General features: G+C 35.4%; 1 protein-coding gene across 6 annotated transcripts in view; it reads left to right on the top strand.

Moving 5' to 3' along the window:
• TRIQK (triple QxxK/R motif containing) overlaps positions 1 to 22,483 on the top strand; it is a 139,502-nt gene that overhangs the window by 78,419 nt on the left and 38,600 nt on the right. For 5 of the 6 annotated variants that reach the window (XM_043601363.1, XM_043601362.1, XM_043601360.1 and 2 more), the window contains one exon: positions 3,627 to 6,747. In XM_043601363.1, the coding sequence (XP_043457298.1) occupies positions 3,627 to 3,740 (114 nt within the window). In that variant the 3' untranslated portion in view covers positions 3,741 to 6,747. Of the gene's footprint in view, positions 1 to 3,626; positions 6,748 to 21,182; positions 21,323 to 22,483 lie in introns of those variants that run through there. The other variant, XR_006300506.1, reaches the window with a different exon arrangement.

Genomic DNA, 22,483 nt, shown 5'->3' with positions numbered 1-22,483 from the left:
ATTTGTAAACCTCTGGTAAACAAAACCCTTAACTTTAAGCATTGTTTACTTTGCTTGAAAAATTATTTGAAGAGTCCATTAAAATGACATGAAACTTTTTAGAATCAGAACCATGGAGGTGTTTTACATTTCAGATCTGGCATACTAATTAGTTTGCCCTGTCAAACTTTGATTGCCTTGTCATTTTAGCGTAGGATTTTAAATAACGAAGTTTCTTTCAGCAATTGCCATTTAATGCTGTTTAATTTCCCCAGTGAGTGATTTTATCCATATTGATAATGTCAGAGAAGCAACTAAGGACTAATGAACATCAAACATGTTTGACTCTTATCTCGTTGATATAGGATGACCATAATAGTACAATATTTTATCACTTTACTACTTATTTTTAGAATGAATCCTAGTTAGGCTCTTAAAATAATTTAAATCTATAGAAAATATGAACAGATGCATGGAAAAGAAAAATAACAGCAATATCAACACTGAACACAGAATAAAGAGCCCTAGGATCACATTCTTCTTGCCTCTTACTATTACTATCGTCTCGCCAGTCTGAGCTGGCATATTTGCAAAATGGTGAATATACCATTCCCTCACAGGGATGTCAGGAGAGTTAAATAACACAATGAGAGCACTTAACATTGAACCTAGTGCACAGAATTCACTGTGAATGGTTAGCTGATGGAGAAGATATTTCTCTGAATTAGCCATTACTGGTTTGTACAAATAAGACTTCCCTTGGGTGTTTGTCATTGGCCTTCAGATCCCCTGCTTCAACTAAGTCTGTATTGTGTCATTATATTATATATTATAAAATGTTCTCGGTTTTGCTTTGGAGATACCAAGATTACTGTTATAAAGTTTTCAGAGTATTGCACCATTTTAATATACTTTATGTATAGATTATATAAATCTTACTCAACCCTTCATTATTTATTTAGAAATGCTGTAAGTATTACAGTGTTGTAGAACCTGTAAGAAAGATGAGTAAGACAGGAGATTTCCTTACCATATAAAATCAACAGTATTGATTGAGAAAACTGGGACCAGCGATATAAAGAACTACACAATGTAGTCTTTATGCTCAAAGACTTTTAGCACTTTTTTGTAAATGTATGTTTGGTGACAGAAAATGTTTTGAGAGACCAGTAATGATTCAGAATAAGATGTGACTATTACTGTGTCAATCTAGAATTAATTTCTTTTTAGAAGCTGTTTTATTTCCTATGTCTTACCAATATTAACAAAATGTTATAATTTATGACCCAGTATGAAATGAGCGCCACCTAAAAAATATTTGTACAACTAATATTTGCTATTTGGTTGATGTTCAGTTAGATTATTTTTCAAGAACTACAACATGACTGAAGTTTTTTAGAGTGTAAATACCCATGTTTTCTAGTATTTAGGAGGAAAAAGATAATTTATATGTGTTTGTTAATTTGTTTAAATGGCTTATTTGAAAGGTATAATCATAATAAAAGAATAAGGATCAAAAATGTAATTTATCTGTTATACAAATAAAATATTTGAGTGTCAACCATATCCTGCGAACAACCTCTTGGGATGAGCCATCTGGAAATGTTAGTTTTTTGTTTTGTTTTGTTTTGTTTTGTTGGTTATTTCTGATGTAAAACTAAAAATGGCCAGGAGGTGGGGGGTCATAAATGCCTACAGGTCTGTAAGTTATGGTTAGTGTCACCAGCACCCTGAAAGCAGTATTTTCAAATTTTACCATTGTTTTAACCCTTTACACATCCAGTCCCCACAATGCTCATATCCTCAACAGAATAGGGACATTAAAAAAAAATGATGCAATTCCTCTCCATTCCTAGCCCAACCTCCTGCCCCATATATTCAATAGAATTAATTGAATTAATGGATCCTCTGAAGTTGTATTCTATGAATGTTCTCTGCTTTCTACCCTTAAAACTCTTTTGCATGCCTCTGGATAGTCTGAAAATGTATAGTGTAGATGATAAAGAGTTGTTTGAAGGGACAAGGAGCAGTTGAAAAGCAGCAATTAGAGGTGATTATCAAATGAGATGGAGATGATGGCCTCCAATCAAGAGTAAAAACTACATTCTCGCTTTAAGCTTGTGCGGACGGTGACTGCTGTTGGACAATTTTGTTGTCCACTATACAGAACAGATGGAGTTTGCAGTTGTGTGTCACTTGTTTATTACAGCCTCTTAAAATTAGTAGCTGTGTAACCAGATGGGTCTGGGAGCACAGCTGTGGGTATAAGAATATAAATGAAACCTGTCTGATGCCGCCATGCCCTTTCGAGATGCCAGTGTTCCAACTGCAACAAAGAAAAACTCACTTTCATTTGACATTATATTGATGTATCAGATTTAAAAAAATCAAATCTTACAAAAACAGTTGACACTGACTCTGTCAACTCCATGATTCTCATCAATTGCTTATTTTCATAGTTTGGAAATCTAAATCAACGTAACTTTGAAGCTAAATATCTGTATAAAGCACCCATTTGTAATTTCAACATCCAGGTAAAAATTTCGTGTTTATTCTAAATCAAATTCATTTTAATGTTTTTAAAGTTTATTAGGGGGCGTATGTTGAATTATTAATTGTACATTCTGATGAAATGTAAAATATATTCATGTAAATGCAAATAAACTGCTTCTCCATAAAACAATGCCAGGAATGGGTGTGATACACAATTGAAAATTAGAAAGGCATATTAGGCTCTTTAGGGTATGAAACTGGCATTAGTTGCTCTTTTTTCTCTTTTTAGCTAAATGATATGTTAATACTGAGAACATTTCTTAATGGTGTGTGTGTGTATACAACATAGTACATACCATATATTTCATTATACATGAAGTTTATAGACTTTTTAAGAGATAATGGGATTTTTGCCATAATACATACAGTAAATTTTTGACCTCCATTTTAATTAACTAATATGACCCACACCAAATCACCAGATGAAATATTCAGAATCACCCTTCACAGTTCTGATAAATTACCCCGTGTCATCCTCCATGAGCTAAAAGTACTGTTTTGTTTCCCCACATTATAAACTATAGGATTTAGAGTTTAAAAATTAGAGTTTCAACAAAATAATATTTAATAAAGATTTGCAGAGACATTAGTTAGAAACTGGTTGTAATAGGAGTTTCTTCCCATTAGAAAAAGAAAGATAGATGTTTTAAAAATCTGTGTCCAAAAGCTATAACTAATAACAAATGTATTGAAGCAGTAAATAAAATTAGGCCTACTCCACTAGAGAACAGGCAGACTGTGAGCATGAACCACACTGCTTGCACTGGCGTCTTCATATCCAAACTATGCAAATATTAAAATTACAAATTTTAATTTTGCTATGAGAAAAGCACAAACAAATTAAATGGAAATAATAGTAGGAATGAGTCACCCACTGATGTACTTGTCATTGCAGTGCGTGTTGTCAGGTACAAAATAAGTTACTTTACTTCATGACAAGAAGTGATAATCACAAAGAATGTGATTATTAGGTTTAAACTATTATTCTAGATGATGGAATTATATGGTGATTTTATCTGATGAAACTCATAACATTAACCAATCTCTTCATCAATTTCAACCCTACTTTTTTTTTTTTCTTTTTTCCTCCTCAGGAAGTTGGCCTCGTACTTGCAGCTATATTGGCCCTCCTACTGGCTTTCTATGCTTTCTTTTATCTCAGACTGTCCACAGATGTTGACCCTGATCTGAAACCAGATGAAGATTAGCTGAACAGCAATCAATGCATTAAAGGGAAATAATTTCATAAAAGCACCCCTTGGGACCAATACTTTCTAAAGTACTGAAACTGGAACATCTTGGATTCTTTCTGCTGGTATTTTTAGTTTTCAGAAATATCTTTTTAAATAGTTGCATAGGATATCAAGAAAAGAACCTTACCTAGCAATGTAGTATAATGTATGCTCCCGGATACTTTTATAAAAATCTTTGTACTTTGACAGGCAACCTATTCATGGTGCGTTTAGATAAAATGGAAAACAGATCCCAAATTCTTCGGATGTCTTAGCCAATTTATGTGTATAACTTCATCGCTTACAGATTACTAAATCTATTTTTGTTCCATATACATCATAAGTAAAAGTATATATCCTCATTTACAGAAACGTTCTCAAATCAGATTCAGAGCCTAAGAAGGAATAAAAAGTCATGGGGAATTTTTCATTTTACAAAGAAGCCCTGCTTTCTTTCCAGACATATTTTATATCATTAGAGGAACTATCTGCACATACATCTACAGTAATCTTTTTCCTTCTTTGCCAACTGTTCAGTGCACATGTGCTCCATCAGAAATGGCACCTGGATGACAGAAGCTCAAAGAGTCACATATGTCTCTAAAATAGAGTTCCTTTCCTCCTGGGCTGTCTGAACTGGTGTAAATACAAAGTTCAGTTGATCTTGATTTTAATTAACTTATTATTCTATTAATATAAACTTGGAATTCTATTTTAATTATGTTGTTCTGACTGCTTGCAGTATCAGTTTGCCCCTCTTGTTAGGGAGATATGTAACAATCTGTCATTTAATTGTGCAGTTTTTTTTTTCCACATAACAGTAACGAAGTCCTTCCTACTCAGAATAATCTTGTTGGGTTGCCTCTTAAATCTGAACTATACGAAGTGGGTTTAAAAAATTACATTTTGTCTCTTGAGAGTTAGTCAATCACAACTGTTTTGTGAAAAATAAATAATGAAAGAAAATGTATGCCTCACTACTCACATAGGTAATTTTTTGTTTATATAAATTTTCAAGATATTTTGCATTTGTTGGAGTATAATAATCAATGTATTCAATATTTTTACTGGTAATGGAGTTTTTAAAATAACTTTAGAACACACGAATACATAAAGCTTTGAAAATGGGAAAATATGTGTCCACAGCACATTTGTTAGCTACTACTACCTTACAGAAAGAAGCATAGAAAATTAATAGTTTGAAACATGTGCACAAAGGGTTTTATATCATATCCATTGTATTTATGAAGAGCAAATAAAATGTTAAGGTTGTTTTCATATTTGCCAAGAGAAGAAAGCCGTTGATAAATTCCCTAGATCTTCTTTGAGACTTTTGCAGATAGTTGACGATGACTGTATAGCATTATGTTCTGTAGAATTTTTTCAAGTAGCATAATTTATTTCATCAACGTGAAAACAGCCAAAAGTTCCAGGATCCTCACAGATCATTTATGCCAAACATCTGAGGGCAAAATTTAGCCAGTGTTATTTACTGGATTCTTCTCCTTGAAATCACAAACTCATGAGACAGACCAAGAGTTCTTATACACTCGCCACAGCAGACCAATCCAAGTGGCATTTTTAGGAAAGGTTGCAGCATTTAATGCCATGTGGTATGTCTGTTCGTGAAGTGGGTGGCAAGGGAATATCCAAGCTGGCATTTTGGATATGATGGGCCTTTTCCTTTCCTGAGTGACACGCCACATGTCAAGAAATACTGCTTTTCCCTCACTCCTATCACATTTACGTGAACAATTTTCACTTAGTTCTTTTACCTCCCATATGGTGTTAAAAACAGTCATATCAAATAAAGATTATTTCTAATTTCAGTAGTAGTTTAAATGAGAAGACATATAATAATTTGTTTATTAGATACCTATCCAAGTGAGATATAACAGAATTCACAGTATTTAAAATAGGTGAATATACTCTTGGAAATGTCTGAAAATTCACTACTGTGGAAAAAAAAATGTTACTGTCCCCTTCTGTTCTTGAGGTGTTCTTTTGAGGGGAAAAAGTTGTTTCTGATAGTAATAACTATTAGTTTATACATAGTATAATTACAGGCAGGTTTCATTACCTCGTTTCATCGATACCCTGAGTCTCTGGCTAGTCCATTTGTATAACTGACCTTACGATGGCTCCAGAGAACCACAAGTCCCAAAGGCTCCACACTGACTTTAATAAATAGCAGGTAAACAGAGACAACAATACAACACCGTTTTCATGAAATGCACATTTTTCATATTCGTATTGTCTGGGAAGCAGCCTGCAGAGAAATCCCAGGTTGAAATCTGGTTTGAATCTTTGAAGACAGGGAGGTGATATTCGGCCTGCATTTTCAGGGGACCACACTTCTGAACAGTGAGCGGTGTTTGGCATAAATCTGAGACTGGCACCAGACACAAATTTCAGGCATGGGTTTTTCTCCTCCAGTAATGCACTGCTCAGAGGAATTCAAAAGACAAGAACAGAAAAATTGAAGTTAGAATCTATTTGTTAACAGGGTGTGCAGGATAAATTTCAGCTAATGCTGTAGACTTCACATCCAGCCTCAGGGATACTGTGACTGAAGTTCAAACAGGTGCTGGTTCTTATTTTGCAAAATAAAGCACATATAAATTCACCTGAGAGGAGATACTGTGAAAAGATAACCTCATCTAGGATTTCTTTTAAAACAAATGAACAAAAAGCATATCATAGGACCGATAACGGAGTTTGTTTTAAGTTGGCAAATACTTGAAGATTTTCAGTCTTTTTCATTTTTCAGGAATACTTCACCCCAACCAGTGATTGCAAGATCCTGAAAATATGTTCTTTTCCATTTCTGTAATTCCAGTACCATAGTGATCTGCACATATTTAATAAATGCATGTTAAAATTTAAGCTAATTTCTTTTAGTCCTCTCAGAGTCTGGTACAGTGCTGCATGTAATAGATGATCAAAAATTATTTGCACAATAAATAAAACTTAGAAATCACTATATTGGTTAACTCCGCATTTAGCATTTATGGTCATTGGATGTACTAGGACAAGTACATGTTTCAACCTGTTCATTTTAAGATCAAGACAACTAGCGTTAAATTTGCTCTAGAACGGAAACATTGCTCTTTTCTAGGAAACCGAATATGTTATTTTTATCACTATTGTTGAGAAACACACGCAGTGTTTTTAATTTAACTTAGTATACATCCTCACTCCCAACAAAAATAAAACTAAATTTTCATTATAATGCTTAAATTTATGTGAACACTAAAGCACTAGATTTTCCAGATTCTAGAATGATATAGTCAGTGATAATTCAGTAGAGTAAATTATGCTTTATTTAGGCGGGCTTCAGAAATAAAACTTCTAGAAATTAAACTTCCAGCCTTTTCACGTATTTCATCCGTAATGTAAGGTTGTTGAGCCAGAGATAAGCACACTTACCTTGGACTTCTCTGGGGAGGTTCCTACCACTTCTCCCTTAACAGCACTGCCTTCTTTTATTAGAACTGCTCCAGTGCAGCCTAGATAGAATGATGTTTGCTAGATTTTGTTCCACTGACATCAGACCTACAATCAGTACAACCCACAGTAAAAAAAAAAAAAAAAAAAAAAAAAAAAAAAAAAGCCTAGCAGATGAATTCAGTGCCAACAGAAACATTTTTACTATTTTATTTTGTATTTTAGGTATGCAGGTGAGTATGGAGGGAGCTGGGAGAGTCACTCAAAGAACTATACCAGTGTGGAAATACCCATAGCGGGCCAGTAAATTCATCTAAAACAATTGAACTGCTGCCCTATTCAACATAGTGCCTCATTCTTAAATAATTTTTTTTTTTTATCCCTAGCAACAGACATGAGATCCTTATTTCAAGAAAAATAAGATACTTTACATGCCAGAAGATTTTTTGATGACAGTACCCCCTCCTATTCTTCATTTTTTAAAACAACAACCAAATTGGTGGGGAGGCAGCCAAAATTTGAGGTACCAGTGCCTCTCGAACAGATGTCGCACCATTATTTTTTAGCTCGTTTAGATGAATAAACATGTTAAACTGTGAAGTATTACATTTTAGATTTTTTCATTAAAAAAAGAGACAATCTGTTTACTGTCCTAATTGAGACAACAATCCTTGTGGTTGCCAGTTTTGGCAGTCATAACAATGAACTATAAATATTTGAACCAACCAAGTAAATGGTGACTATAAAGGCTATAGCATGTGTAAAGTTCTGTTTTCACGGGCACCCATCTTAGTATGGCATTTTTTTTCTGACTTCTTCAAATACAATTGTGTAAATCTGAAGTTTCATGGTAAGCCTAAAAGAAATTGATTTCAATATCTAATTTCGTTCTAGTTTATTATCCTTTTTAGTGTTCAGCTATCCATCTGCTTGTAACAAATTGCTTCTGCAGTTGCTCTATTGAATGTGACAAGGCAGGTCTTCATCGGATTGCCTTCTCTGTACTTCCTAGGGATAACACAAAGAAACCAGAGATTTTTTTTTTTCTGTTTTCATATTTACAAAGTGGGGTTAAAGACATTTTAGGTCTCTTAAATTGCAGCAATTAGTCTTTTTTAAGAGAAGGTTTTATAAATAAACCATGTCCAGATATAACTTTGGGTGTAATGTCCATGAGAAGGAGGTCACAGTGTTAGCCGCAATGGGATGCTTTGCGTGGAACGCTGGTATGCTCACATACTGGTTGGAAGATCAAAGAGAAATCATTCAGACAGAAACAGTTCTTTAGTACGCTAGTTCCCAAACAATAGTCCAGGTAGCGAGTGCGCTTATGGGCATTTGGAGTGCCATCGCTCCCTTTACCTACCCGTCGTCACCTACTCCGACCCTTTGCCTTCTCCTCTGTCTGTTCCAGTTCTAAACTCTAGACAGTCTTTAACAACATTCCCTTTCTCAGTTTGTATGAACCTCACATGTACGTTAGGTCATACTTCAGTATGTACTTACTGTGTTAACTGCCTCTACTCTGTTGCTTAAAATGAAGATTGATCCTCATCTGCTTTTCCCACTATCTCTCAGTTCTTACTTCTGGCTTCTTTTTTATCACTAACCACATGCATTACACAAAACTAGAGAGAAGAGGATAATGAACCCCAGTGTACCCATCACCTAAACTGAACAATTATCAATATTTTGCCATTCGTTTGTGTTTCCCCCATTTTTTTTTTAACCTGAGGTATTTTAAAGCAAATCCTAAATAAGAGGACATTTTACCTATAAATATCTCAGTATAGATCTTTCACAAGAACTTGCATTTGTTTGTTTGTTTGTTTGTTATTTGTTTGGGTTTTTTTTTTCTTGCATTACTAAGAAGCTATTATCACAGCTAATAGGATTAAATAGTTATTTCTTCTTATCATTTATTACCAAGTCTATATTAAAATGTCCCTAATTGTCTTCATGATATCTATTAATAATAGGTTTTGATTCAAGATCTCTACTGTATTTGATAGTATGCCTCTTAAATTTCTTTTATTCTATAGCAAACCTCTGTTTCTTTAATGCCATTGATTTGTTGAAGAAACCAAGTTATTTGTCCTCTTGAATGTCCAATAGTCTAGATTTGGTCTTTTTCATTTTGTTATTTATTTTAGCCTTCTATTTTTTTATATTTTCTGTAACCTAAGTTAAATCTTAGTCTGGATTAGGTCCAGATAGCTTTATTACTATTATTTGTTTTTAAGACAAGGGTATGTCATCATATTTAATGAGACATATAATCTCTGTTGTTTTATTTATTGTATTTTTTTTGTTTTTATTTATTTTATTTATTTCCTAGGTCTGTTATCTCATTAGGTATTACAAAATGACATTCTTCCGTCTTTCCTTCAGTATTTAAGGGAAATTATTTAAAAAAAAAACACTAAACTATTTGTTTACCTTAAGGTATGGTTCATAACAAGAAAGGAAGGATAAATACTTGAACCTTTGCCTTTATCAAATGTCAGTAGGTTAGCACTCTCTGTTAGTGACCAATGGAGATTTGACTTTCTTGTTCCTGTTGTTGCTTTTATTGTCCTTGTCAAGTCATAGATTTTTACATAGGGGAAATGTGTTTCAACCCATTGCAATCATCATTCCTTTCAGCAGTGAAATACAAATTCCATTATCATGCTTTATGTTAGAGGTATTATCATTAAACTCATGAAAGTTTTGTGCTTTTATATGATTTTACATTTTTCCAAAAGTGATAGCCAGGGCAGATTCTTAAAACGATAGGAATAAGTGGTAAATGTGGGAAAAAAACCTAACATTTACAGGTTATATGATTAACTGGAAAACTACTAAAATATTGAGTAAGATTTATGTAACATGGTCCTTTAGAAAATCACAAAATTGATGTGAAAACCAATTGCTTTAATAATTATAGTAGCTAAATATCATAATATAAAATATATTTTACAATCACAATCAAAATTATGAATTGTCCTGAAAAAAATCAGCAAGAAATATGAAGAGTCTTCATTGGAAAAAAGACCTTACAGGGTAACATAATCAAATTTTAATAAAAACGAGACCAACTGTCTCCCTGGATGAGATGATTCAATATCGTACAAATATAAACTTTCTTCTAAATTGGAAACAGAAAAGAGAACCTTAATCCACCAGATATTAAAGTGTATTATAAAGTTATAATAATTAAAATAATCTCATAGTCAAGGAAAGTAGACAAGCAATAAAATGTGCAGTCGGGAAATAGATCCAAATATAAATATTTAATGTGTTATATAAGTCATGAAGATGGAAAGATAGATTATTTATTAAATATATTAAAACAATTGAGTACCCATTGGAAAATTAAAAGATGCCTATACCATGACTTAAAACAAGATTAATTTCTGATGAAATTTATGATTTCTAAATGGGGAAAAAAGTATTAGAAGAAGTTGTAGCATTTTTAGAATCTTTTAGTAGAGAAATTATTTCTAGGCATTGATTCATGAGTCAGAAATCATAAAGGAAGTACTCATGGATTACAACACATTAAATTAAAATCTAACACACAGCCCAGCACTCAGTGTTAATTAAAGATGTGAAGAAACAGTTTCTTTCATATACTGCTTGGGGGAATGGTAATCTCGAGAACACACTTTCTGGAAGACACTTTTGCAGTGTACTTTAAAAATCTAAAATTTCATATATATTTTAGTTGCCTTCATATCTCTAGAAATTTGTTTCAAGATAATAATGCCTGTAGCGTGCAAAAATGCACAAAGTATATTAACCACAGCACTGTTCGTAACCTCAAAAAAACTGAAAGCAATGTAAATGTCCAGCATAAGAGTCTTTTTAAATGCATTGTGTTACATCTATTAAATAAAGTGTGATGGATTCATTAAAATAATATATATTTATACCTACTGAGAGATATGGAGAGAGAGGTGAAGCACTTAAAAATAGGATACGTGTGATATGATTCTATTTTGCTTGAATATACATGTCTGTGTGTCTGTATACATGTGTGTCTGTATGAGTATGTTTGAAGACTATTTAGCAAGAAGGTAAAGGGTATTTTTGGATATTGGATTATAATCCAATCCTCCACTCTACAGGGAGGACTAGAAAGGCAGTGTTTAACTGAGCTGTATCATGAATCCAGACACTTGCTAAGTCTGTCCACTTCTCTTCCCGTTATGTTCTTCTATTTTTCCTTCATTTAATAACCATAAAGCACGTATCAGGTACCAATAAGTCATCTTTCACAGTTCCCCATCTATCCACTGTTAGTATGGAAAAAGACAGTTCTGCTTTTCTTATTTTTATTTTTTAGTGAGAAATTTAAGAATGCTTCAGAAAGGATCTGATATTTAAGTTTATTCATTTTCATTCAAAAAATATTTATTGAGCACTTGCCACATGGCAGAACTTCCTTTGTGCTTGCAATAAATCTGTGACTATTAAGAACTAGAAAGCAAAAACAATATTCTTGCTGTCATGACATATGATCTTGAGAGATGGTAATGGTTTCATCAAACAGAAAAAGAGGGTGAAAAAGGTATTCCGAGTAAGAGAGAAACCAGTATTAGTGCTTGGCCAGTTTCAGCTGGCGTCTAGAATACAGAATGTATGTGGTATAGTGGGGCAGGAAGTTTGGTTATAAATGTCCTCTTGTGCTCATCGTTAACCTTCTTTCCTTTCTCTGCCTAAAACCATTTTCTCTTATTTAATCCATAAAGCGCCTACATATCTATCCTTCCAAGATTTATCTGTTGCCAGATAAATCCCTGGACTTTATCCTCATAAGCCCCCCCCCCCCCGCTCCCGTCCCCCATCCACCCAAGGCGATTCTTCTCTTACATAGAATTTATTACATGATTATCCATTTATGTGTCTGATTCTTCAACTGGACTCTAGGTCTTTAAGGAAGGAACTGTGGGATTCATCCTGAATCTCAAAAGCCAAGTGCTGCCCTAGACCCATGGTTTATACCACAGTAAATACTTCTGAATGAATGAGTACTACACCTCATTCCCTAGAACAGGATTTCCCCACGTTCACATTTACTGACGTTATGAGCCAGATAATCCTTCGCTGTGGAGATGTGTCCTGTGCATTGCAGGGTGCTCAGCAGCATACTTGGATGCTAGTATGCAACTGGATGCCAGCAGCACCTTCCCGGCCCCAGTTATTGTGGGAGGAGGTCATCCAGAGGTTGACCAATGGGGATGGAGGTCCCTCGGCCCGCCCCTGTCTTGGGAGTGCACTTCCGCTCCCAGGCGATCTTCACAGCCGAAAACGAAACGTCGATTGTCAAGGCTGCTGGCAACCTCGACGGAGCACAGTGGCCTTCGTACTGTCTGAACCTGGGTAAGCCCTCTGTGTTAACTTTTAAGATTGGGTAGTGCCTCCGTCCAAACAAGTCTTGCTTGTTAAACCTGCCACCTCCCAGCCTGGCGTGCTCTGCCTCTTTCTTGGGTCTCTCCTTGCCGGCTGCGTCTGGGGGCCTGTTAGAGATTTCACCTGGGAAGCTCCCGAGATTTCGAACCGAAAGTTAAACCCCAAAATGTCTCCAGACATCGCCACATGGCCCCTGAAGTCAAAATGACTGCCATCTGTACCACTGAGAACCACTATTGGTATCAATTCTGTGTATAATTTTATGTTACAGTTACCACATGCATTTTGGTATTATACTGTGTTTATCTGAAAGGTGTCTGCTGTTCAGAAAGATTATTTTGGAGGGCGCCTGGGTGGCTCAGTTGCTTGCGCATCTGACTTCAGCTTAGGTCATGATCTCGAAGTTCTTGAGTTCAGGCCGCAGGTCAGGCTCTGTGCTAACAGCTCAGAACCTGGAGCCTGCTTCAGGTTCTGCCTCCCTCTCGCGCTCTCTGCCCCTCCCCCACTCATGCCCTGTCTCTGTCGCTCAAAAATGAGTAAACACTAAAAAAATTTTTTAAAGAAAGATTATTTTGGTATTTTTTAACATTAGTATTTTTATTTAGAGGTTTCCCTTATACCATTTTTTTTTTTTTTTTTTTTTTTTTTTTTTTTTTTTTTGCTCTTCAGCTTTTTCATAAATACCTTTTACTCTGGGGACTGTCAGTCTTACATAATGTCCTTAATTCTCATCCATTGCCTATAAAACAGTCAATAATCTTGTTTTACTTTCTCTTTTGTCTTTTCCTTCTGTTTCAAAAGGTTTTCTTTCTAATTTGCCAGAGCATATCCTACGGAACACATAGTGCATACACACTTCTCTTCCTTCCACCCCTGCCCCTCCCCTCCTTTTAGGTATTTAATTCTTAAATTTAACTCTAAAATTAAATATATGAAATACTCATCAATTCTTTCGCCATAGATCTTCAGGTTATGTGCGTGTTGAATGAAGCCCATCCACACAAGCAAGGACCCATATGTAAAGTAGTCTGTGAATTCATGAACGTTTAAAAGTGGTTTTCTGTTGGGGGCATCTGGGTGGCTCAGTGGGGTTGAGGACCCAACCTTGGCTCAGGTCATGATCTCAAGGTCTGTGAGTTTGAGCCCCACATAGGGCTCTGCTCTGACAGCGTAGAGCCTGCTTGGGATTCTCTCTCTGTTTGCCCCTCCCCCACTTTGTGCTTTCTTTCTTTCTCAAAATAGCCTAAAAAAAAAAAAAAGCGTTTTTCTTTTGCCTTTACACTTGAGGGGCAGTTGGCTGTTTCTAAAATACTTGGCTTGCAAGTTCTTTCCTTGAATTTCTTTAAAATGTTTTCCACTAATTTAAGAAACAAAACAGACAAACATAGGGAAGGAAAGGAAAAATAAGATAAAAACAGAGGGAGGCAAACCATAAGAGACTCTTAAATACAGAGAACAAACTGAGGGTTGCTGGAGGGGAGGTGGGTGGAGAGATGGGCTAAAGGTGATGGGCATTGAGAAGGGCACTTGTTGGGATGAGCACTGGGTGTTGTATGTAAGTGATGAATCACTAAATTCTACTCCTGAAATCATTATTACACTATATGTTAACTAACTTAGATTTCAATAAAATTTTTAAAAACACGTTTTCCACTGATGCTTTATTTTGTATGTTGCCCTTGAGAAGTTTGATGCCAGCCTATTTTTTTTTTTAAATAGCAATTGGAAGTAATTTGATCTTACTGTCTGTATAAGCTGAATGTTTTTCTTGGCCTTTAAATTCTTAATTGTTTCTCTAGGGTATGTCTCAGAGTTTGTTTCTGAGTTTTTAAAGACACACAGTGGGCCTTTTGAATATGTAAAAACAATTATTATCTTAGTCCTGAAAAATTTCTTTTGATTATAGTTTTACATATCAGTTATAGCACAGTTTGTTTTCCTTCTTCAAAGACTTCAATTATATGTATGTTGAACTTTCTTTGCATATCTTCCATTTCAACCATTTTCTCTTGACCATTTTACCTTATCTCATTTTTATCCTCTTGATTGTTTTCTTGCTTTTCTTCAAAGTCTCTTACTCAGTTTCACTAGAACCTATGATACCTTGGATACATTTTAATTTATTTATTTCTGAGATGGACTTGTTTATTTTTCTTTGGTTGTTCACTGAGATTAATTAACTCTTGATGATTTACTTTCTTTTTTTTCAAGTAATGGGATTCATTTATAAATTTTTGATTCTTATGTATATCAATAATACATCCATATGTATATCTGCATACCTATATCCAATCTACAGCTGCTTATTTGACGATTTTCAATTAAGTTAAAAATTATGTTAGAGTGTCCTTCTGTTTTGCAGATTTTTCTTTTTCCTTTTTGTTTTTGTTTTTGTTTTCTCTTCTTTGGTAGGGAGCATTTCATCAGCTGAAGTATATTGATTTGAATTTTCTGTTTTCTTCTTCCATTAGCTTTGTATGGAGTTGGGTTGATATTTTTTTCCTATTCCTACTTATTTTGGAGGTAGAGTCTGTAATCCAGGAGTGCCCCCTTCTGTCAGCATGGTCAGGCTGGTTTCTTATATGAATAGTCTTGGTGGTAGGAAAGACAGAATTCGTATGCCTGTGTCTTTTATTTCTGAAAGATCCTCAGTTTCCCCCTCTTACTTCTTTCTTCTTTCTCACTTCTACTACATCCTCATGGGGATAATATTTTCTCTACCTTTAGGATTGTCTCCAGGAAGTAATGCTTTTTGAAACTTCTGACTTCTCCAGGACCACTCTTTCTCAAACCTCTTTCCTGTAGCTGATAGTGTGAACCACCAAATACTAGACCCCAAATTCTGACACTTTGCATTGTACTTTCTTTTTATAAAAAGTGTTCCACTTTCTAATGGTATCTCTTAAGCTTCCTTTTTCCTTTGTTTGGCATCTGCAGGCTCAGGAGATCTTTTGGAATGTGGTGTTTATATCTCTGTTTATGGGTAATTTGATCATGATATTTTCCGTAAATAAAGCTATAAAGGCTTGATTCATTTGGGATTTTATTTGTACTCTTTTTGATATTATCATTTTGGGGGGAAGACTTGAGGAGAGATTCAGTTTCAGGAGGACACTATTATTTCTAGTCCCAGAATTTCTTTGGAAATAGTTTGAGATTGAGTCTTTTCTAGGTTAAATGTGTAAGATCACCTTGAATTTGTTTTCTACAGGTTTTATTATGTTTTGATTGTAAATTTTTTGTGTGTCTATAAGTTGCATATCCCTATTTGGACTCCATAATTTAAGGGGAGGGGTCTAGTAGTTTTGATTTTTACCATAGTATCTGGTACATTAACTTACACATAATAGTTTCTCAATAAATATTTGTTATTTGGTTATTAAAGCTATCATTTACTGATATAAGAAAATGTTTTTATATGTGATATTTAAAGCAAACATTTGGGTTATTTATAGATCTTTAAAATTTTTCTTACATGAACAAATGTTGCGAAATATCTGCTAAAACAATTAAAATATAGTTCAGTTTTCTAAAAGGAAGCCATGTTTCAAGGGAAACACCCATCCGAGAACACATTCTCATGAAATAATAGAGACTAATTTCTCCAATTCATATTTTTCTTAATTCTTTCTCTATAAAAACACAAAAGAAAACTTATACATTTTGTTCTTTATTTTAGCATGTGTAAAAATGAAAATAGCAGACAATAAGGAAATATAACACATTACTGTAATCTCTGCTATTTATTAATTCATTTAATTTATATGCAAATTATATGTTTTAATAATCATAAATTGCTTGGCATCAGGTTGTTCCTAGTAATGAGCAGTTCGAGAGATGGCACTTTTTTGAAATTCTAATAAAGCATTCCATGGAGCCCTCTTTCTTTGTGAACATTGCTGCCCCTTGAAACATACTGAAATACAGAGCTGAAATGATTTAAAACCTCAGAAGGTTTTTAAGGTTGGAATAGGAAGGCACTCTTGGTTTCATGGCTAGATCTGAACATTGAAGTTAAGAAGCAATTTCAAATCAATCTGTAGAAAGGTTTTACCTCTGATCATGAGCAAACAGAGGCCCTCTCTCCAGTAGGTGTCAGGAGTCATGTGATGGACACTAATGATGTCTGCTGCCTTTTATCATCTGTCAGGGACAAGTCACATTTATTTCCACACAGACAGTGAGAACATTTAATGAAACAAAACAGCATTATCGAGCTCCAGGTTTCCCAATCCTCTTTGGTCCTAGAAATGAGGCGTCAGGTTCATTAAATTGTGGCTTGTGGAGGGATACCACAATTATAGTCTACTGAACCAAAAATTATAATAAGATCCCAAAGCAAGGCTTTAATATACACTAACCTCCTCTCTCTATTTCACAAGTTCAAATCAATATACCAAATATCACAGGCTTAGGAGATGGATGTGTATTTATGTTTTATCATTCTTTAATATATATGTTCATTAAAGAAAAAAAATACAAAACTAATAAAAAAAAACTCAACCCAAATCATAGTATCCAGAAATATTCCCTAGTAATATTTATATATTTGTTATTTTCCTTTTAGCCTTATAGAGCTTATGATACATATTCTTAAAAAAATATGTAATGTATTTTTTCCCAGACTTCAATAGCCTGTGGCTACAGCAAATTTTTTTTGTCTTTAATCAAAAGACCCCAATTTTTTCTGTCTTTAATCAAAAGATGCATAAATGTGAGCAGATACAGGTCTACCATACTGCCATATTCTTTCTAATTTATTCATTCACTCTGTAAATGTTTACTGCATGTCCACGACATGCAAGGCACTTTTTAGGAACTGGAAATGCAGTAGGGAACTAAAATGAATAAAATCCCTGTCCACACAGAGCTCACATTCTGGAAGAGTAGGTAAGCAGAGTTATGAAATAGACAAATGAAAAAATATATAAAAATACATAAACACAGTATGCCAGGAGATGAGAAGTGCTTGGGTGAAACAGAAGTTAGAGGGGGTGGGATGAGTGTCCCCATTCTCCTACTTGCTCTGGCACGGCCACAATTCACACTAGGTTTGATTGCACCAGACGTGCTTCGACCTGAGGGCCTTTGCACTCACTGTTCTATCTTTATGACTCATTCTTTCCCCTCTTTCTCATCTTTGTTCAAATGTCACCTTCTCCTTGAGGCCTAACTACCCTATTTGAAATTGCAATCTGATGCCACCTCTCCTGCCTCCAGTATCCCCCAGCCATTTAGCATAGTCCTTTTCCTTCATATTGAACACTCCCTTTTGAACATTCTGCATATTTTCCTTGGCTGTTCTGGATATTGTCTGTCTTTCAGTCTTCATCCACTGGCATGTAAGGTCTATAAAGGCAGAGGTTTTTTCCTAGTCAATTGTGTATTCCAAGTGCTGAAACCAGTGCCTGGCACACGTAGGTGTTCAAAAAAATATATGTGAGATAGTTAAAGCGGAGATGTTGAATATGCAGTTGAATATCACAAGACTCAAGTTTTGAAGGAGAGGTCCAGGCCAAAAATACAAACTTGGAAGTCATATAGGCTGACATTTTAAGTCATGAAGTTGGAAGAGATCTCCTAGGGAATGAGTTAAAATGGAGAAGAAGAGAGGTTGTTGGAAAAATCGTTAGGCATGTCAATATCAAGAAATCAGCAAGATGAGGAAGATCCAGGGAGAAAGGCTGAGAAAAGTGGGTACTGAAGTAGGAACACTAGTTGAGCATGGTCTCCTATGATCTAAGCAGACAACATGTTTCATTAAGGAAAAGACCAGCAAATCTGCAGTATCTGTATTTTTGCAAAAGAAAATGCAACATCTCTTCAGTGTTACTGCTCTTACAAGTGCTATACTACAAGATAAGCTCCATATTTCTGAGTAGTAAAAACAAATTTTTATTGTCACTCCAATCTCATCAGAAAGTGTTACAGAGATTCTAATTTTTATAAAATTAACCACATGTAATACACATGTGTAAACTGCAGTGTGGCCCAGGAAATGAATAGCAAACATCTTTAGTGTCTTAAGATGCACCGATTCTACGTTAGAGATCGTTGATCGACAAAGTAAGACTCAAAGGGACCTCAGATTGAGATCATCCCAAGAAGAATTCATCATCTGCTTTCTGCATTCTCTTCCTCATCTATTTTCTACATTGGCACATCCTCCTGTAGAAGCCTGGCTGGCCCACCCGATTCTTCTTCCCTTCTCCAGCCAAGGGGCTAGCTGTGTTTACTTCACATCCTGCCACCTTCACCCCTGTGCTCATTTCTGCCTCGTGCCCCCTCTTTCCCTACTGTGAGCATCTTCTTCCAGGCCCTTAATACTGTGCTTTCAGTTTTCTCTTCATAACCAACTGTTGGAAAAGCAACCTTTCAAGGCTCACCTACGTTCACTAACTCCCCCCTTCCTTCCCCACCTGTTGCACTTTGACTTACATTCTCCTCCTCATATCTCTACATCTGTTCCAGCTGAGATTACTGATAATGGCCTAACTATCCAACTCAATGGACACTTTTCAGCTCTCACTTTGCCTGCCTGGGGATTTGACACTGTTGGAAACAATCTTCTACTTGACACACTTTCTTCTCCTGACTCCACATTATTTTTATTTTCCACTTTTCCACCTGATTCCGTGTAGCTCCCTGTGTGGCTTCCCTTTTCTCTCTTAGGCCTTAAATTTCAGTATCCCTTGGGGTTTGATCTATGGTCCTTAGCATTCCTCAGTCCTTAATCCACATGAACCCCTTGTTCCAATCTAATTAAATCTAAAAAGAACCATTCGTTCCCCAGTGCTCACCTGTTTCCCCTCCCTGCTTTTTGATGGTGCTTTATCACCTGTCCAGGTTCTTTTTCCACTGTCACTGCCGCCTGCTCACTCACAAATCTATAGGACTGGTGCCTCAGGACTCAACTGAAACGGCACTTTCTCTTCCTCCCCAGAGCACAAGTGTACTTTTCATAAGGCACTTACCACAGCTCATCAAGGATTCGAATTATTTATGTAACCTTTTATCCCCCTGCAGGCTGGCCCCGTGTCGAATACATCCTTTCCTACATTGGCCTTGGATTGCTGAAACTCAATAAATGGACTGAATACAGAATAAATAAATAGGAATGTCCAAATGTTAGAATGACACAGTAGAGTCGTAGAAAAAGGTCATTTGGTTAGCAACTTCCAGAATTGCCTACCACACTCCAAATTAAGGACTGAACAGACTCAGCCCTGTTGGATTCCTGTCCTGTTGAAAATACTGTGGTTGCAGGAGCATCTCAGTGAGTGATGGCTATGGTAATGATTCACTGAGAAGTAGATATCTTTTTTTACAGTCCTGAATAAATGGACACTAAAATACAGAAACACATTTACAAATATGCAAATTAGAGTGGTTATCTTTTCTTCAGTTACTTTCAATGAACCACTTATATGTACATCAATACTGTTATTTCACAAGTTTTTATAATGTTTTAGACATTTATTATGTATGACTTCACAGTTCTTTGGGTACCTTGGCAGAGTTCACTCTGAAATACAATTAGCATTAATGATTATTAATAACGTTTTAATGGAGCATTATATTAACATGTGAGGAGATTAGGGCTTATTACGCTTGTTACTAATATTCTTCATATGATAATTTCTTTAACAGTTCTAAAATTTATTATGCTATTATATTGACCCCTTTCCTTGAGCATTGCGTGCGCTTACAACTACCAAAACCACTACATTTAATTACCTAGGAATAAAAATCGCAACAGAAGGTATCATTTATTGAGCATTGTGCCAGTCTAGGTGCGCTGGTAAGCCCAAGTGATCATCTTCTTTGATCCTCACAGAACCCTGGGAGATAGATAACATTGTTTTCCCTATTTTACACTGAAACCGAAGCTTCAAAAAATGAAGTGACCTTTTCAAGGTCATAATTTAGAAATAATGGTTCTAGGTTTCCAAAATAAAAATGTCTGATTCCAGAGACAGTCTTTTAACCATGTCTGTTTAGCTTCCAAATCTCTTTGCTTTCAGTAAGACCGGTATTTGAGTGGGTGATACCCCTTCTGTTTGGTTTGCCCATGTTCATAGTTAACATTGGTAGGATCATGTTATACGTTGCTCTAGAAAAAAAATGTTCCCAAATAGGGAGTTTATTAAACATTCTATAGAAAGCAATATTTTACTGCATTTGTGTTTCCATAAGCTTTTATTTGAGAAGCACTAGCTTAAAAGGAAATAAGCCTGAAAATGAGCCTGGGTTCATTTTAAGCGCTCACAAAATACATTTTAAACAATCCCTTCTCTACTCTTGACTGCAGTCAAGTTGTCTGGCCTGTTTTGGATCATCAGAGTGAAGTTTGCCCACCTCCAGCCTTCCAAAATTTCAAATTTTAATGATTCCATAAGGACATTGAGGTTAGATTGATGAGCTGACACTAAGTTTTCTTGAAGTTCTAAATAAGGAATATTTGAAAGCTAAGAGACCGGAGCAATTGAGACATAGAAATTCTTACAGTCTTCTTATGGATTTCAGGCTTCGATTTCCTCTTACCAGCCTTCGTCCTACTTTTCCTATCTGTAGATCACTGTCCTTGACAACCAAGGTAGAAAAATCATCAGACCTTATCAGATCTGTTCTCTGCTTGTCATCTGTCAGCATTGTACAATCGGACCTGAGCCACAGGCAAACCTGGACCTTCCCTGATCTTATGTGGGATATCAGTAAGTGAAACTTTTTTATATATTTTTCCTTAACAATTTCCAGTCACTTTAGCTCATTTAGGGCCTAAGATTTCCTGATGGTATTCTCTAGAAGTGTCTGGTACTTTTGGTTATGTGTTCTTCTTTAATATACCCTTTTACAGTGAAATCCATTGGAAAGCTCCCTTTGGGGATATATGTAACTTCTGAAGTGATGGTTCTAGACCATTTTGAAGGATCAAACTTTTAGGAATCTAAAGCCCTGGACATCCCTTCCCCAAATAAGGCCCCTAGACATTCAAATAGCATATAATTTCACGGAACTGATAAACCAATGACTTTCATCCATGGACACTTGTGGACAAAATCCTGATTGAGGCCACCATTATTGACTTTCTCATTTTCATTTTCATTAGGATTATCACAATTGTATCAAGGCAATTAAAATTTTAACATAAATAATTGAATTTTAATAATATTTATAGTAGGGTCTCACATCACAGATTTATCCCTACCTTTACTCGAGATATTTTGAAGACTGCCTTCATAAGATTTGATTACCACCTGCATTTTCTACCACAGCTGTTTTGTATCACTGGTTCCTTTAAGGCAGTGTATAATAGCAAAAGTCAAGGCTTTGAAAAATAATGTTAATCAAGGTATTTAATATCTCTAAGCAACAGTATTCCCATCTGCTAAGTGTGATTAGGATCTACTTCATGGCTTGTTTGTGTGTTTGTTTTTTAACGGGTGAGAATTAAATGGGAATGTCAGCTCCCCAACCCAAGAAATGTCATTGGTTTCGTTAATTGCTGTTCCTTAGCACTTGTCCCGAACTGTGCCTGGCACATAGTAGGTGAGTCATGAATATTTATTAAATGAATCAATAAGGCACACAAAATTCTTAGCAGATGGTATGTCCTTAGTAATGACTTTTTAACCACAATGATTACGATAATGTTTCAGAAATGAAATAATCATCAGACAAGTCAAGAAGTCATTGGAACATTCCTTTTAGCTTGTATGCCACTTGTAGCAGGTGCTCAGCTCTTTGTAAGTTCCCATTCCTATTTTATGTTTGTCCTTGCTTCCTCAGAGATGCCCTCCTAGCGAGCCTGGTTAAGATTCCCTGCTCCTGTCCTAAACCAGGAACCGTCTACTATATTTCAGTCTCAGGTTCTT

Source organism: Prionailurus bengalensis, chromosome F2 (genome assembly GCF_016509475.1).
Source record: "Prionailurus bengalensis isolate Pbe53 chromosome F2, Fcat_Pben_1.1_paternal_pri, whole genome shotgun sequence".
Lineage (NCBI taxonomy): Eukaryota > Metazoa > Chordata > Mammalia > Carnivora > Felidae > Prionailurus > Prionailurus bengalensis.
The sequence above is the reverse complement of the archived record's forward strand: the minus strand, read 5'-3'. Positions and strand labels throughout refer to the sequence as shown.